This window comes from Ochlerotatus camptorhynchus, unplaced genomic scaffold (genome assembly GCF_037179485.1).
Source record: "Ochlerotatus camptorhynchus isolate MF236.1 unplaced genomic scaffold, CSIRO-AGI_Acam_v1.1 ptg000325l, whole genome shotgun sequence".
In the NCBI taxonomy this organism is placed as follows: domain Eukaryota; kingdom Metazoa; phylum Arthropoda; class Insecta; order Diptera; family Culicidae; genus Ochlerotatus; species Ochlerotatus camptorhynchus.
In genome coordinates this window covers 173594-191696 of record NW_027040813.1, presented here as the reverse complement: position 1 = coordinate 191696, position 18103 = coordinate 173594, and the positions used below count along the sequence as shown (strand labels likewise).

At 44.0% G+C, this 18103-nt stretch overlaps 1 protein-coding gene across 4 annotated transcripts in view; it reads left to right on the top strand.

Moving 5' to 3' along the window:
* The first annotated feature begins 2919 nt into the window (after positions 1 to 2919).
* Positions 2920 to 18103, top strand: part of LOC135708060 (E3 ubiquitin-protein ligase Nedd-4-like) — a 36189-nt gene continuing 21005 nt past the window's right edge. Inside the window, exon 1 of one of the 4 annotated variants that reach the window (XM_065230005.1) lies at positions 2920 to 3675. In XM_065230005.1, the coding sequence (XP_065086077.1) occupies positions 3625 to 3675 (51 nt within the window). In that variant the 5' untranslated portion in view covers positions 2920 to 3624. The remainder of the gene's footprint in view (positions 3676 to 18103) is intronic. The other 3 variants (XM_065230004.1, XM_065230006.1, XM_065230007.1) reach the window with 3 other exon arrangements.

Here is an 18103-nt window from a genome sequence, read left to right as displayed (position 1 = left end):
TTTCTTTATATGAATCAAATTTTACACTATTAATAATCAATTTAACATTTTCATGTATAGTACAGACACATACATTATGTGTACCTGTACTATCCAACAGTATGCAATGCTTTGGTCGGAGCTGAGTGAACACTTTCAACAACTATGCACTACAGCAACTATGAGCATTGTTGTGATATCACCAAACTTAAATATTAGATTATGTCGGTAGAAACAGACTGTGGTGCTTTAAGTTTATACCTTATATCTCTCATGTGACTACCTGCGTTGTTATATAACTGCTATATAGCAGGTAACTTAACGATTATTTTAGGCATGCCTTAAATAATCGTCAAGTTACCTGCGCTATTATATGTATTCACTTGAGAGATGAGGTATAAACATATATGCATATTGCTTACTAATGGACACACCTAATACATAAAAATAAATGAATGATTATTTTTCTAATTAAATTAATCACAAATACATGAATTGAAATCTTTTCATGAATAAAACATACTAAGTGATTTTTACTTAGTTTACCTGTTGATTTGGAACAATTTGAGGGTGGTTTTATAGAAGTTGGATAGAGTGTATGCATATATTATAATACAATCCATCACAGGAAAGTGCAAACCATGCTGAGATGGCTGTTCCTCATTAGAACGTTTTGTTCTGAACTCTTATTGGACGATTTGCAGGTAACTTCTCTGTACCCTTTTCAAATGTTAGGCTAGATTTCGCCCAGATTATCGAAAAGTATACCCATAAAGTTTAATCGAATTTTAATAAGGTTGTGCGCGTATTACTATTCGACTTTGAGTGAAACACGCTAAAAAAAAAATTAACATGAAAAAGTTGTTGTTCGAACAACTTTTTTTTCTTAAAAGCGCCCACTTTGCGATGTATGAAGAAAAGTTAGGTAATTATATTGCCTTTCATGAAAAAAAATATCAAGCAAATCTGATGGGTACCATTTTTGGGAAAATGACTTTTAATTTTTAAATATATTTTTTTAGAGTGTAGAAACCGATTTTTTATTTTATTTAAATTTTTTTATAAAATTTCAGATTATTTGCTAAAAGTTCGCCATACATCACTTTTTTGTAGGGCTTGTCATTTTTAAGCTATATCGATTTGAAAAAAAAAATCGACAAAAAACTTTGACCCTTATCAAATGTTAGGCGAGATAAATTTTGAAAAAAATAAGTACGCAAAGTTGCTTAAAATTGCTAAGTCTCCACACCCACAAAGTTCCATAAGGTTCTGAGAGGGTGCTGCCAACCACTGGATGAGTTGGCGTGAAATCCGTCTTATATCGAATATTTCAAAACGTACAGTGAATTTCAAGAATTTTCCGGAGGGAATTCCTAAAGTGTTCGGCATAGAATTTCGGTTTTCATGGAGAACATTTATAGGTAATTCACAATCATAAGATTATTGTGGCTCAATGAATTTTTAAATGATCTTTTGGAAATTCTTGAGAAGATCGCAAATATTTCTGAGATAAATTTCAAATAAATAGTTAAGATAAGTTTAAGTTTTATAATTTTAGTACACCAACATTCAGGATCCAGCATTACACCAAATTGTCAAAATTCTGAGACTTCAGTTGAGAATATATTTCAAAATTGTGGGGAAAGAAAACGTTAAAATTGTGGGGCAATATCAAAAATTCTAAGAGATGTAATCAAGATAATTAGCTTTGAATATTTATTTATAAAATATTTGGATTCCGTTACCTGAACGGGACTCAAAAGAAAAACGGGAGAACTACTTAAGCTAAACTAAACTAAGGCTTTTTTTAAATACGTCTTGTTCGTACGGTTTACACGTTAGCAATAAGAAAAATTTATCCCCTAACAAAGTCGTTGCTAGGGAACACGCGTTGCTAGGCAGGGTGGTTTGAGCAACCATCAGAATATAGCCGATTGCTACTTGGATAATAGAAAAGTTAAATGTTAATGTTCCAGTCAAATTCCTGGTTATTTTCCTGTTTGTTTTCCATTCCCAGTTCTCTCAGTTTTCCAGGTTCAGTGGCCACATTGTTATAATTTTCTCTCACTTCTGCTTGAGTGCGTCGGTTTGCATCAAATTGTTCGTATTTTTTTTTTATGTATTAATAAATGAATTAAAATCCGTTTCGTTTCGCATCGACCTTAAAAAATCTCAAATCCATACCCATATAATAAAAAGATATAACAATTTTAGCAGCTTGAGGAATGACAAATCTGTATGCGGGTGACAGTTCATGTCAACGTTTGTTTCAAATCTCCCGTACCCTATCTGAAGCGTAGTCCATGCTCAGTTGATACATGTAGCAACACGTCGAACGAACGGTAGAAGCACAATGAATGCGTTTCCCATATGCTTGTGAAACGCGTATAATTTTCTTATTTCCTTGGTTCCACGCAGAATATAATTTCCTTCTGTTCAAGCTGAATATGATTTCAATATAATTCTATTTTACTAAACATTGAATCAATTACAAAAAATGTAATTTTTGATAGTCAATCTAAGTTGACTCAAGTAAAGACTTTGGCCGTTCATTGAATCAGTTCGAACCAAACTCAACAATCATCACATAGCTCAATGTTTCGATTCATTCTACCTTTAACTATTTTCGCCATGCCGAAATCGTGTTTTTAGCAAAACTGTATTCCAACCGTTTTAACAAAGCAACCATTGCCAACCATATTGTGTCAGTCGTGAGCTGTCAGCCTGCATGACACATTCCATCAGTGTCAGTAAAGAGCAGTGGCAGTGAGAGCATCTTCTCACCAGACTTTTTCTGTGCTTTGGAAATAGCAATCAATCCCTGAATCAATCGAAAACAGCCAGGGCACTTGCAAACGGGTTTGTATGTGTATGTGTGTGTTTGTGCGCGTGTGGTGAGCAAACGATAGCTCGCTCGCTCGCTCATCATCGCTCGGCATCGCAGTAGTGGAAGAGTATCGTTTGCACATACTGTAGGTACTGACTGTGCTGCTCTGCTTGGTGCCGTCGTCGTGATGCGGTGTTATTATTAAATTAGAAGAAAATTGTGGATGCGAATTTCGGTGGTGCCTGGCTGTCGGAACGGGAAATCGTCGTGAAAATCTGCGTTCGGTTTGCGAGTTTTCCGCGGAGTGAATCGGTGGTGGCGACGGACAGTGGGTGGAAAGCCTTCCGATATGCCGTAGAAACGGGGGGCGACCTATAGAGAATGACCTGCAGGGGAATTTTCTTCTGCTTGACTCGTCACGACAAAATATAATATTGGAAGGGAAATTAAAACGGAAGGTGAATTTTGCGTGTTTTTTGCCCTCGGTTGGCTGGGTGGAAGAAGTGAAGTGAAGTGAAGTGATCTATGGTGGGGGAGTTGGAAGGAAGAAGGTTTTCGGAAATCGTCCAAGCACGATAAGGTGAAGATTGCGGAGTTGTTCTTTCCGATAGTGAAGGGCAACGGAGCAAGGGGTGTGAAAGTGTGTGGCTCGAAGAGGCATTCAAGGGTGTTGTTTTTGTTATTGTTGCACTGTTGTTATTGATTGCCTGGTGTCGTCGCCTGCATATACGGACGAGGTGCGTTGGACGTCGACGGAGACCTGTTTGGAAGATTGCGAATACCTGCACAGCAAACACACACACGGCGATAGAACAACCATGGCGAGTTATGCGGAATATGGATATCTTTCCGGAGCGGATGAGCTGAATGTAAGTGTGGCAAAGGGGGATCTTTTTTGTTTTTGTGGTTTTCCCTTGTGTTAATTTCAGTGAACTTCGGACACATGTATCGATGTGAACACCTTACCACGCCTGAATTTAAGATTGCATCACGGAGATTTTGGAAACTTCAACACTCAGTCTGATAACACACTACTAAAAATAGGTTGCACTATTTCTGTCTATCAGTGGAACACAGATAAGCTACCGAGTTCGGTACGCATTCAAAAAAGTGCCGCTGACATGTGTGTTATCTCATGCTATACATTTGTAAACCGGGCCTTATCATTTACTGCCAGCGTCGAAAAACCGATTTCACAAGTACCTAAGGCACACAATGCATGAGTCACCAGGCGAACGTAATTCCGGAGAAGTATGAATGGAATCTCATCAGCACTTGGCTCATTGTGTGGCCATTAATAGGATGCGCAAACCACCTGCGTAGGAGAGGCAGGGGATAGTTGATCCCTGCTTTACGGAATCCTCCACATCACCATAATGGTGATTATCCGTTTGGTAGAAAGCGATAGTGATGAAGTCCGCTTATAGAAACAGGTTTCAGTTTTAGGACGTCTATCTGTCAAAATTGTGCAATATTGAAATGTCAATAAAAGTCAGCTTCCCATCGATGTACTTAAAATGCAAATGACTCCAGCGACGTAGTGAGGCAAATAGCGAATTTAAAGAGTTTCTGTCAAGCACGTCATCCAAGAATTCCAAAGGTATTCAGCACAGAACTTCTGAGAAATTGTGGATAGTAATCTTAAGAAATTCCGTGGAGAATTTCAGGGAAATTCTGGGAAGAACTCAATGGGATGTGCGAGGAGATCATCAGGTGAGTTCTTTTGAGGATTCCATGGACATTTTGCGTAAAAGTACGTGGTATTTATGAAGTGGAATCCACTAGGATTGTAAGGAGAAGCCCGGAACTATTCAACAGTCAAATTTAAAATGAACTCTGAGGACGATTCAAATGATTATTCCAAGGGCTTGAATAGTATCCCAGTAACGGCATAAGCCAACCTATATTCATAAAGTATATGTCCATCATTTCCAATCCGTTTCACGATGTTCCAAAGATGTTCTGAATGCTCCAAACAAATTCAAGGAATTGCAAATAACGTCGAGAGACTATCAGAACAGTTATTTTTTTTTCTTTGGTTTGTTTTTCGTCGATCTTGTTTGCCGTACTGAGTACCAATGCTACCGACGCCAAGAAGGCAGCTCCCGCACCTGGACTCTACCTATCGACCCATCAACTCATGAACCGGGGACCAACGGCTTTACTTCCCTTGATCAGAGACGCCTCAGAAAATCCTGGCGGTGCCGATTGTATTCACCGGCGAGTGTCCCGTAATAAGGCCCATACTCAGAAGAATAACGAATAGATTAGAGAACTCCAGAATGGTTCACATATTGTTAGGAACTTGAAAGAAGGTCCGAGGAATGATTGGAAATATCCAGGATCTCGGGAAATCTGAAAACTTCCTAACATTTTGGGCGCTTCAGGGAAATTTTGAGAACTTCAAGGTGGTTCAATCAGCTACTAAGAAACTGAATAAGATGTTTAGTGTACATTTAGTGAACTTCAGGGATGTCATGATGACGTTGATTTCTGTCCGTTGCACCGCTTTTGATGTGTTCTCGAAGAGAAGGGAACTGGTTTTAGGTTTGAGAGCTAATTATATTTCGACTTGTCTCTTCGGTGGTTGGAACTAAACTGACAAAATATTTTCAGTTTGTTTCTTTCGTACCATGACTACAAATCATGGCCTACCAGGCAACATATTCTTCTGATGTGTACGCCGATGGTACATCTCTCTTTTTTTTTAAAGAGATTGTAGGTTGCCAGCCAAGCTGGAAGTCTACGAGTTCTTTCTTCACGCTGTTGAACTGGTTCTTGAATATTTACACTGTTAGCAGGAACAGCAGATTCGTCATCCGTCATTACATCATCGGGCTCGTCATCATCAGGAAGCAGTTCATCATCTGGAATTGGTTCTTCTATCAGCACTGCTGGGACCAACGGTTTCGGAGCTTGTAGGTGGAACTCGTCAACTAGCAAGACCAAGGGAAGTTGATTGCGTAGATGTGGAGAATGATCGGCATTATTTTTATCCGGATATCGTTGTTTTAGCTGGTTACCTGTCTTGGAATCCAATCGATTGTGTTACGACAATGGACCTGAGCGTAGACCTGCCGTCTGTTGAATTAAGTGTTCTGCTTCTTGTTCTCCAAGGTTGGACTCTGAATACAGGGCTTCAATAGGTCCAGCGTTGTTCGTATTGGTCTTCCTAAAAATAGATGGGCAGGTGTCTTACCATCCGGAGCGCTTCTATTTGGAGTTGACCGGAAAACTGAGAGGAACGTCTGAAGATGCTGGAACGTTACCATGGTTTCCCCGGTGAGTTTCTTCAGTCCTCTCTTAAGGGTGCCGACAAAGCGTTCAGCTTGTCCATTCGATTGTGGGTGGTAAGGGGCTGTCGTCAGGTGGTGGATCCCATTTTCTTTTCAGAATTGAATTGAGCACTTACAAACTGGGTACCGTTGTCCGAAACGAGGGTGTGTTGGTTGCCGTACCTTACGAAAGTTTCTTGCAGAATTTCCAATCTCGCTGTAGTAGTTGTACTGCAGGACCTGAAGATTTCCGGCCACTTCGAATAGGCATTGACCACGACGAGGTAGTGATAACCATCAACTGGACCTGCGTATTCGATGTGGATCGCTGTAGTAGTTGTACTGCGGGAATTGCCTTCACGTCAGATTCCGTTTGGAGAGCAGCAATCACGTATTCCTTGTCTGGTTTGCTATGACCGCTCATCAAGCGGGACCTCACGTTGGCATGTCCAAAACTAGCCGTTGGGATGAACTGTTAGCGCCCAAGGCTGAAACGGGAATGCCGTTCTTGCTCCAGAAAATTTAAAGGAGCGGTTTGTGGTCGATCTGCAGCACGCATTTTCGTCCGAATATCATCTTGTGAAAACGGGTGACAGCAAATACCAACGCGAGCGCTTTCTTCTCAATTTGACCGTAGTTTTCTTCTGCAGGTGTCAGCGACCTCGAAACGTAAGCGACGGCTTTGACGGAGCCGTTGGAGAAGCGATGTAGGATTACAGCGCCCAAACCATTCTTGGAAGCGTCTCCAGCGACGATGATTTCCTTGTTGGGGTCGAAATGAGTCAGCAGGAGATCGGAGACCAGGATGGTTTTGAAACGGTCAAACGACTTTTGGCAGTCCGCGGTCCATTTCCAAGGAGCATCCTTTTTTAGAAGACGGTCAAGCGGCGCTCGAAGTTCCTTCATCTGGCCAACGAATTGTCCGTAATAGTTGATCGCACCAAGGTTCGAACGTAGTTGCGATACATTCATCGGTGGTGGCATCTCGGAGATAGCGTTGGTTTTAGCAGGATCCGGCTCGTTCGGCGTAGATGTCGTCTGGATGTGGCAGTGGATGGCGATCTGACTTGAGGGCATCGTTGAGACCTGTAGAATAGTAACCACAAATGCGTACGGAGACATCGGACTTGCGAAACACAACTATAGGAGCAGCCCAATCGGAGAACTTGACTGGTGAAATGATGCCGTTGTCTTGAAGCCTTTGGAGCTCAGCATCAACCTTCGGAAGTGCAGCGTAGGCAACCGGTCTCTTAGGGAAATACGCAGGATGAGAATCTGGCTTCCGGTAGAGCGTTACCTGTGCTTTTGTGCAGCATCCGAGCGAGGTCTGGAACACTTCAGGAAACTTGAGCTACAAGGATTGCATGGTTGCGTTTGAGTTGTGCTGTATGGTGTTCACTAGCGAGTTGAATGGGACCGACCAGAGATCGAACTGATCGATTGTTTCGATACCGAGAACGTTGAGATCCGGGTTTGTTGTGACGAAAATGCGTCTTGTTACGTCTTGAACGGTGATTTCGCCGTTGAACTCACCCAGGATGTTGATGCTGTCACCTGATGCACTCACGGCGATGACTTCTGTAGAATTGATAACAGGCTTACCCACGGCAATCCAAGTCTGCTTGGAAATAATGGTGATGTTGGAAGCAGGAAAAGTTTCAAATACACTAAAATATGGATATTTTCGAAACGGGGATAATGCGTAGATGCAGAAAATCGATATCCGATGCCATTTTGGAATACAATATGGCGGCCATCGGGTTTCGCAAAAAGTGTCAAATACTGGGTGTTTTCGGAACGCGTAGATACTGAAAATCGATATTCAACGCCATTTGAAGGGTATTTGACACTTCTTCTGAAATCGTAAGCTATCATCTTGAATTTCAAGATGGCATCGGACATCGATTTCCGGCCTCTATATGTCACCCCGAGTCCGAAATACTCACATTGATCGGTACTTGACATTATTTCCCACTTTTCGTGAAATCAGAAGTCGCTATCTTGGATTTCAGAGATGGCATCTGACATCGATTTTCGGCATCTACGTGTCATCCTCGATCTGAAAATACCCATATTTTATGGAAGCCGCCGTCTTGAATTTTAAATTGGCGTTGGATACCGATTTTCAATCTCTGGACATTATCCCGAATCCAAAAATACCTATATTGATGGGTATTTGACAGTATTTCCTACTTTTTTTAAACTGGAAGCCGCCATATTTGGTTTCAAAATGGCGTCAGATATCAATTATCAATCTCTAGACTTCACCCAAGGGTTAAGTCACTCTGCACATTGTGCCGAAATTAGATTAGGCACAGCCGGGGCTCGTCCATCGGCTCACCTTCGGCACACATTCGGCACAATATCGTAGGTATTGGATTGTTGTAAATGAAATTGGAGCACTGCTGGACAACTGTCACTGAAGTAGTTCACAACATTACGTACTGTTTGACTGTATATTCAGAAACATCTTCTAATTGAATACACCAGAGGAACTCAGGCCAGCAGTGGACTATAGTACCCTTATATTCAAATAATGCTGCAACTCACACAAAACAAACTACAGAAGTCTATTGATCATCCTCTATAGACGGTCTCTTACAATATTCCCCACCGGTTCCCACTCTTACCGGCCGCTGATAGACCGTTGCTTTTAACATCACAAAAGGCTAAGTTTCTGGTCTGCCATTGAGGGCATTATGAAACCCTAAGACACAAGACTTTTATTATCCTATGAACACAAAACACCAAAATTTTGCAAACCCGCCACTTCCCGCGTCATCCTCATTCCGATTTATCCTTGCGATTTCAAACCAAAACATTCAAAGTTTCAGAAATACTAGGATGCCGGGATGGGTATTTTACAAACAATCGCAGCTTGCTCTATGACCGGCACAATCAGCACACCTGTGGCACACTGACAAAAAAGATGACACAAGATTGGTGTGTGGAGTGACCTACCCCTTGACTTCAAATGGAAGGTGATGGTTTACAGCTTCGTCGTCACTTGACGATTTTCGATTGAAAGCTGTTGGGTTCTGTTGGTAACGGCCCAGGAATCCGACGGGGAAACACAAATCAGGCCTGGTGCACAGCATTACGTACATAATTGTGCCCAGCAGCTCACGGTACGATTCTTGGGTTGACTCACCATCACGGGAAACAACCAGGTTCTTCTCCATAGGCGTCTTGGTCGGGTTACAATCCGTCATCTTAAAGCCTATCAATATTTTTTCGATATTCGTTTCTTGAGAGAGTTTCATGGAATTCGTCGAACGGTAGTATTCTAGTTTCATACCTAGGAAACGACTGATCTCACCGCAGTCCGTCATCTTGAACGTCGAACTCAGGGCTTTCTTCAGATTCTCAATCGTTTCAATCTTCCTCCCAGCGATGAGCAAATCGTCCACATACAGAATGATAGGCAGTAGTCGTGCAGCGATCGACGAAATCCCAAACTCAGCAACCGATCGTTGAACTTTTCGTTCCAGCACCTTGGGGATTGCTTGAGGCCGTACAGGGACTTGAGTAGGCGGCACACTGTATTAGGGGACGCTGCAACACCGTCGGGAACCGCCATGTACAATTCCTCTTTCAGGTCGCCGTGCAAAAACGCCGTCTTGACGTCCATTTGATGGAAGTGGAAACACTGTTGCACTCCGACCGCGAGAACCATCCTGATGGTGGCCAGTTTTACAACAGGAGCGAATGTCTCCTCGTAATCGACTCCAGCCTTCTGCAGGAATCCTTTCACCACCAGTGTCGCCTTATGTTTGACCGCATTGCCGGCCGAATCGTCCTTCAGCCGAAATACCCATTTCGATTTCAGATGCTTCACTCCCTTCGGACAGCTCGTAAGACGCCAGACCTTGTTCTCCTCCATGGAACCTAACTCATCTCGTACCGCAGCCATCGACATCTGGGTGGCTGGGGCAGTTCATCAAACGATTCGGGTATATCTGCGGAAATCAATTCGCCAGAAATAGCTCTATAACCGATAAAGTAATCAAATAACTTACCGGGGAGCCTGCGCTCCCGTCCGCTATGCCTCGACGACAATTATCTAGGAATTTCGCGTCTTTCTGTGGGCGAAGCTAGCGCATTTTCTGGTTCTTCAACCGGTTCTTCAAGATCATCGTCGGGTTCTGCTTCAATTCGATTGATTTCAGGTTCATTATTGGCTTCATGAATTTCATCTGTGGGAGGGAGGGGCGGCTGGCAACGTTCCCCTTCTTGCTCGAACGGGAAGTGGACGGTCAATGGGACATCGTCTTCTTGCTGCATCACAGCGTATGGGAAGGACGACTCATCAAACTTGACGTCTCGAGCAATCGTAAGCTTTCGAGCCACCGGGTCCCACACGCGGTAGCCGTTCGGAGCGCATCCAACTTACGCCTTTGGTGCTTCGGAATCCACACGAAACTCTTGCAGCCAAACGCACGAAGTTTGTCCAGATCCGGTCTGATACCGAACCACATCTCAGCCGGGGTAACACCAGAGGGCAACGCACTTATTGGACTTCGGTTCATCAAGTAAACGCAGGCGAGGGCTGCTTCGGACCACAGCTGCTTCGGCACATTGGATTGGATGAGCACGGAACGGAGTTTTTCAACCAAGGTTCGGTTGAACCTCTCCGCTGATTTGTGGAACAGTACTCCCGTCCCTGGTCCACCGTCATTCTTGAAATGGACTTTCCCAGCATAGCCGTGACCTTTGCTTCGAATTCCTGAAATTTCTCGAATACCTCTGATTTGCGTTTCAGCAAATATATCATCGAGAAATGAGTATGGTCGTCGACGAAACAGACTATGTAACGAGAACCATCCCATGCCGGCGGATCGATCGATCCGCAAACATCAGAATGAATCCGCTCCGGCTGGCCCTAGTTCGCGTTCCGTTGAACGGTTCTCGGCATTGCTTGGCTTGCACGCAGGCGTCGCAGAAATCAATTTTAGCCATGGTCTTCAATCTGCGTTGGCCGATATGCCCCAGTCGACGATGCCACAGGTTTCCAATCGATACTTCGCAGCGATTCGCTTCAACTTCCTCCAACGACAGCTCAAGCTTGTACAGGCTGCCTCGAAGGTGTCCAGTGGCCAGTAACTTACCACTTTTCTTAAAAACTGCTACGTTTCCAGAGAACAAGACATCGATCCCAGCATTGGCCATCTTCCTGACGGATATCAGGTTTTCACGTAGTTCTGGAACGTAGAGCACATTCCTGCTGGTCACGTTGATTTCGCCAATCTGTTCAGCAAGCATAGCTTCTCCTTCCTTGGCGACCTTGATCTCCACGCGACTGGTCATCTTCTTCAGGGCAGCAAAAACGAACTTGTCGCCAACCAGGTGGTCATGTTTGCATCGGCCATGAAACTGATGGCATTCTTCTTCGCTGAATTGGCTTCACGCTGCCGACAATCCTTTTTGATGTGGCCGCGACGCCCGCATTTGTGGCACTTACCGAGGAATTTCTGGGACTTCTTTTGGGATCTTGAATCGACCTGCCGGTCGGATCGCTTCCTTTCTTCAGCCAATAGACGCTGCTTGACGAGGTCCAAATTCAGGTCTTCTTCCGCGACGTTCTCCAGGGCCGTGACTAGGGGATCCAAAGTAGTCTGGAAGCGTCAAGAAAAGCTGCGACACCAGATCACTTTCCGCCAGAGTTGCTCCGGCCGTCTTCAATTTTCTCACGAGCCCGTCGAATTCAAGTAGATGCGTCTGCATGTCCCCTTCCTTCATCTGCAAACGAGCCAACTGCTTCAGTACTAACGTTTGGCTCGCGACAGACTTCTTCGCATAAGCCGCCTCCAGACTGACCCACATCTCCTTCGTGGTCGCCTTCTCTCGAACGATCTCGAGGCATTCGTCCGACAGGCAACCCACCAGCAACGCTTTGGAGATCCGGTCCGTTTCTTCAAACTTCTTCTTTGCAGCTTGTTCCGTTGGAGCCACTTCGGTCAGCACATCTGCGACGCCTTTGGCTTCCAGGAACAGGCACACTCGATAACTCCAGTTTTGGAAGTCAGCTCCGCTTCCACGCAGCAACGGGATGTTGCACGAAACGTCCTTCGCGGTGGTGCCCATAACCTCTTTAAGGGACAAACGGGAGACTCCAAACGAAGTATACGGTTTAACAAGAAAAACGGAGAAAAGTTTATTTAAACGTCTGTACTACATGAAGTGCGATTGTGGAATGAACAATTATTAATTTTCACAAACAGATAACGGGTCGTTGCCAGGGAGGGCTTCTCAACAACGTAACAGGGGAAAGCGACGGCTGATTGTCTACTACGCCAACAAAAAACTTTCGGTTATGCCGGCGCCGGTAGTGTAGTGGTAAGCGTGACTGCCTTCTCGGGTTCAATCCCAGCCGCGGTCGGTGGTATTTTTCTGAAGCATCAAAATCTCTGGTCTCCTTCGCCGTTGGTCCCGGCCCATGTGTGTTGATTGGGTGCGATATCCTACGCAGGTGTGGAAGCTGCCTTCCTGCACAGTCGATTGCCGTCAATGGATGGCTGAGTTCGTTCAGTGCTACCGGCTTGGACAAGCCAGTATTTGTCAGGAACAAGTCTAACGTCGATGGGTTGCCCGCCGATGAGATGAATGTTGACTCGTCCGAGAACCAAACGGAGTGGTCGATGAGCTGTGAGTGGTCGATCAGCAGACAACCGTTCTAGTTCTGTTGTTAGTTCCGCCAGGCCGCATGGCGAGCATTCAGATCTCCTCTAACAACGAAGTGGGAACCGATACGGGTGATGGTGTCGAGGGCAGTAGACGGCGATGAACTGGACGTATGCAGTCAACGACTCCACACTAAGGGCCTCGATGATAGAAAAGCGGATGTGGGGCAGAGTGCAGAACTCGATTCCCTTTCTGACGATGACCGCTACATGCTGATGCTGATGCTGATGCGATCAAGCCGGATAATGTTGTGGTCAGGCAACCAGAAGGTGGGTCTCGGTTAGAAGACCCACGTCGATGCTGTGCTTGCGGAGGATGTCGGCAAGCTCAGTCTATTTTGCTCTTACAGAGCAAGCGTTCCAGGTAACGATACTGGATACAGGATGATGAACTTACCAAGAACTTTGATCTGCTCGGGTTTACTGTGGCACTTACGAAGAGCACTGGTCATGTTGATGCAAATCTCCATCAGTTCATCCGCTGAAAACAGATCGGGATTATTTGTTTGAGCTGTTGGTGGTCTCCAGAATCCAGGGGGATGGAAAGCTTTGTCCATCAGAAGATCCAGACGTTTCTTGAGGGGGGGGGGGGGGGGTCATATCGCACCCGTGAATTCACTTGTCCATGAAGAGGCGGAAAGTCCTCCGCCCTGAAAACCAGGGTCTTATCCTTCCTTCGTCCTGGTTGATTGTTGGTGGATGCTTTAAACAGGGACCGGTAGACCAAAATGTGGACCAATAGATCACCAAGCTTTCGTCAATAAGGACTATTAGAGAACATCTAAAAGTAACGTCCAACGTACTTTGGCAAGAAATGGGCTGAAAACGTTCAAGAAACAGAAGCTAAGCCGAAACGTAGTCTGAAACAAGCCCCATCCGTCAAACTGAGGGCTTGGAAGCTTTATGATAGCCGCCTGCTGTGTGAAAAATTGGCGAGTGTTATCATGGATGATGAAACATACCAAGACCAACAATTGAAATGGCCTTAACTCCATTTTGTAAACAAACCTTGTAAGACCATTTTCTCGCGAACCGAAGTCCGGAAAGACAAACCAACATAATGAGCAGGTAGGGGAAATTCTCCTCTACTCGATTGTGGTTTAGGTTTGCTAATGAAGGTTTCGGTTCGCGAGAAAATGGTCTTACAAGGTTTGTTTACAAAATGGAGTTAAGGCCATTTCAATTGTTGGTCTTGATATGTCAAATTTGACTACAAGACGCTTTCGGGAGACCAATACTACACTGTCCGTGATTTTTTTTTGACGTAGTACTACGTCTGTGTTTTCTATATGGGGGTACACTTTGTGAAAACCAAAAATGGAACAAGTAACAAAATTATGAAAGATTTTGAACGTTAATAACTCAACTGCCCCTGGACCAATTTCAATAATTTTATCACCATTCGTTCAGAAATATGTCTACACATCTGTCAAATTTAAGACTTTTTCATTTTTCAAAATATCACTTTTGAAAATTGCACGAATGTGCAACTGTGACTATGATAATTAAAATTATCACCGATTGCCTGCGAAATGCGATTTCCCTAACACAGATTTCAAAGTTGAATTCCATCTGTTTATTCAATCACCGCGTGGTGGTGTTCTCCAGTACACAACAAAAGGCTCCCCGCAAGCAGCTATGTAGCTATCAAGGCTTGCCTCAACCGCTGATCGGATTCAGCTCCAATCACCGTGTGTGGTGGTATCCGGTCTTCGACATCAGCAGCAGCAGTGCTTTCGGCGCGTGGCGTTGAACATTGTTCTCCAGTACACAACGAAAGGCTGCCTGCAAACAGCGAGCTGCAGCCCACATGAGCATCCATAGAAGGAGGAAGAAGCCGCACCGCTTTTGGTCGGAATCAGTAACTCTTGGTGAGTCGCTGTGGGCCATCTATGTCAAGCGTGTCATACTAAAGAGTACAAACAGAGAGAACCCCGCTCAAATTCCTATTCCTACACAAAACACAAGCTCCGGCTGCAGTTAACAAATAACATTTATTATATACATAAGACCACTTAGTCCTACGTCACCATTGCGTACAACCCCATAGAGCTGTCCCTTGTAGTTTTTTACTGTTGGGTACATTACCACTGCGACCATTTATTTGATCTATTGTAGTATGGTCAGGACGATGCCGATAAGTCAATTTTTACCGAAAAATTTGATAAGAAGACAAGCGATATGTGTGTGGCAAGTTGTCAAAGCAACTTGTGACAAAGGAGACGATGAACACTGAAATTTACGTTCGGCAGTGCATGAATCGGCGTCTTCAGCCCATGATCCGTCAACATGATGGCCCAGTACTATTTTGGTCCGATTTGGTGTCAATGCTCTACTCGAAAGACACGGTAGCTTGGTGCAAAGCAAACAAATTGCAGTACGTGCCAAAATAGATGAATCCTTCGAATTATCCGAAGGCCCGGTCAATCGAAACATTTTGGGAAACGGAAACGCTTTAAGGTAGCGAATTCAATCGAAGAATTTTAAAAAGACTGGACCAAAAGTAGCAACAAATATCGCCAAGGAATCACTGCTGAAGCTCATGGGCAGCGTCAGATCAAAAGCTCGCTCATTGGCATACGATTAAAGGAACTGCGGATTAGTTTCATCCAATTGAAAGAGATAACGTTATTTTACTTGCTTAATGAAGTGTGCTTATACTTTCTAGGACACCCTATATTTCGTAAAAATCTACATTTTTCGGTTTTCTACGAAATCGGTTGCAAAGATCAACCATGCTAATCTATTGAAACGAAGCCGTAAGACTCATATCTTGGATTAGTTCAACTTTTGTACAATTCAGCACACCCCTTTGGATTATATCACTCCTGATATGGATTATGATAGATACTAAGCAAAAAATAGATAAAAAATTTTACACAATTACTGATAGCTTTGAGATATATTTTAAGATATGCGCAAACGTTGATTCTCGATTCACTGTAGTAAGAAAAAGGCAGAGATAGGGTCACAGTATTTAAAATTTGATTTGTTTACTGATAGTGCATGCAGTGAAGTGGTTCAATCATGGTAGAATGTGTGCACGCATTTTCAACCCGTTCTATACGATGTTCACTGACATTCCATTCTGGCGTCTCGACTCGGACCCAGGCTACTTTGACCGCACTTCACCCATACCGCAATATCCTGCCTAACTCGACTGGTCTCCTCTCCATATCGAGTTAGGGAGAGTCGACTGTACTAACAGCGAATCTATGCACGCCTTAATTTCTCCCATCTATAAATGGGCGAAAATCGACACTGACGGTGTGACATTTAATATTTCCCGTTCATCTACATACGCTCTTCTGCTCGCTTTATGTGTATATCCCTTGGCGACGGCGGCGGCGGCGGAGGGCTGCAATCAAAATGTCAAAGGTATATCCTTAATTGGTCCGTCGTAGCAGAAACACGTGAAGCAGAAGCGACGGAGTGACAGTCAGTGACGTCACCATACAAGCGGTCGCTGCTGGTGTTTGTTTGCACTCGTTTTTATTATTTTTTGCGTGCTTCGTTTCATTACATGTGTCTGGATTAGGCAAATATTGGTCTATGGATGAGATATGCACATGTATACAGACAGTATGAACCAATTTTCGGAAGAAGACCGTATTATTCCCGTGGTGTTGTGTTGATTACGAAGGGTATGAACCAACAAGTCACATTATCTCAATTAGCACCGCAAGTCTAATGTAAATCATAATGTCACATGAATTGCAGCAGTAGAGCAACCTTGTTGCGTGTGTAAAACTTTGCTCGCTAACTGGATGAATACATGCACTGCACGTAGGTGTAATTGTTTTGCATCATCGGCATTATTGAAAACGGGACGACACCTGCTTGCCGATGTGCGTGTGAGCGTAGTTAGGGTTATTGGGTTTTTATTTAAGATGAGGATTAATGCAAACCATCAAAAACTCATTCCATCCTAATGGTCTATGTTTCGTGACGCACAGTTTAGTCCTAATCTATTTATTTACTTTTTCGCGTTTAGTGTTCCGAAACGGCAAATCCATTATGTACCAGCATGTTAATTATCATTTGATTTTTTTTCGACTTAAGGTGCAATTTACTTTGTTGCGGGATAACACTTTGATAATTTTGGCCTGTCGTCAGTCAATTCGTACGGTCGCTTGAGGTCTCGGGAGTGAGTTGTGCTTCAGTGAAAAGGTGAATTGAATCCAGTAATTATGCCAGTGTCTGATCTGAGAGCGCTTGTTAAGCAGGAACGTCATGCTTCGATTACGTTGGAGAACATTGAAGAGTTCTTATCAACGTACGAAGAAGAACGTGATAGAGGTGTAGTGCAGTTTCGTATGAAGAAATTAGATGAAGTGTACGATAAATATTGTGAAGTGCGGGTGAAAATCGAAGTTCTCACTGATGACTTGGGTGTTGATGAAGGCGCTGAGGATGCAACTGGCGAAGGATCTACAGATCATGTGTCCATGGCTGAGGCACGTCAGAGGGAAAACGAGGAGATTTGCAAGGAATTTAAAAACAAATACTTCCGAGCATTTAAATTCGAAGTCGGTCGGAAACTCTGGAGTTGTAGCTGAACGGCAACCAGGAGTCGAGGTTTGCCAGCCGTCGAGGATGAAGTATCCAGAACTGAGGCTTCCTACGTTCTCTGGTAAGCTGTCCGAATGGATTAACTTTTGGGACAACTTCAAGTCGTTGATGCACGACAACAACCAACTGAATATGATAGATAAGTTCAACTATTTACGTACGTCGTTGAAGGACGACGCTCTACTACAAATCAACCAGATTCAAGTCATTGCAGCAAACTACAATCTTGCTTGGGCTACTCTGGAATCTAAGTACGAGAATCATAAGCTCATCGCACAAGAACATATGAGGACAATTTTCTCGATTCCACCAATGAAGTCCGAGCGCTTCCAGGGGCTGAACCATGTCCTAACAACATTCAGAATCAACCTTCAACAGTTGGAGAAGTTAGGAGAGAATACTAACGATTGGAGCACTCTGCTAGCCTTCATGCTTTCCCAGAAGCTGGATGACGTTACGATTCGTCACTGGGAAACGCATCATAGTTCAAAGGACATTCCGTCGTACAAGTCCATGGTGGAGTTCCTGGAGAAACACTGTGCTATCCTGCAGTCTACATCTGCGCGAAGAAGCAGTGATTTCAAACGACCGTTCAAGAACCCAGTGATTCACGCTGCAGTGTCTATGAATGGAAATTGACAAGTCTGCAACGGCGGAACACATTCCATTGAACAGTTTAGGCGCTTTGGGAAGATGAAGGTCATCGATAGGAAGGCGATTGTTCGGAAGCTTGGATTGTGCTTGAACTGTTTACGATCAGGGCACTTCGT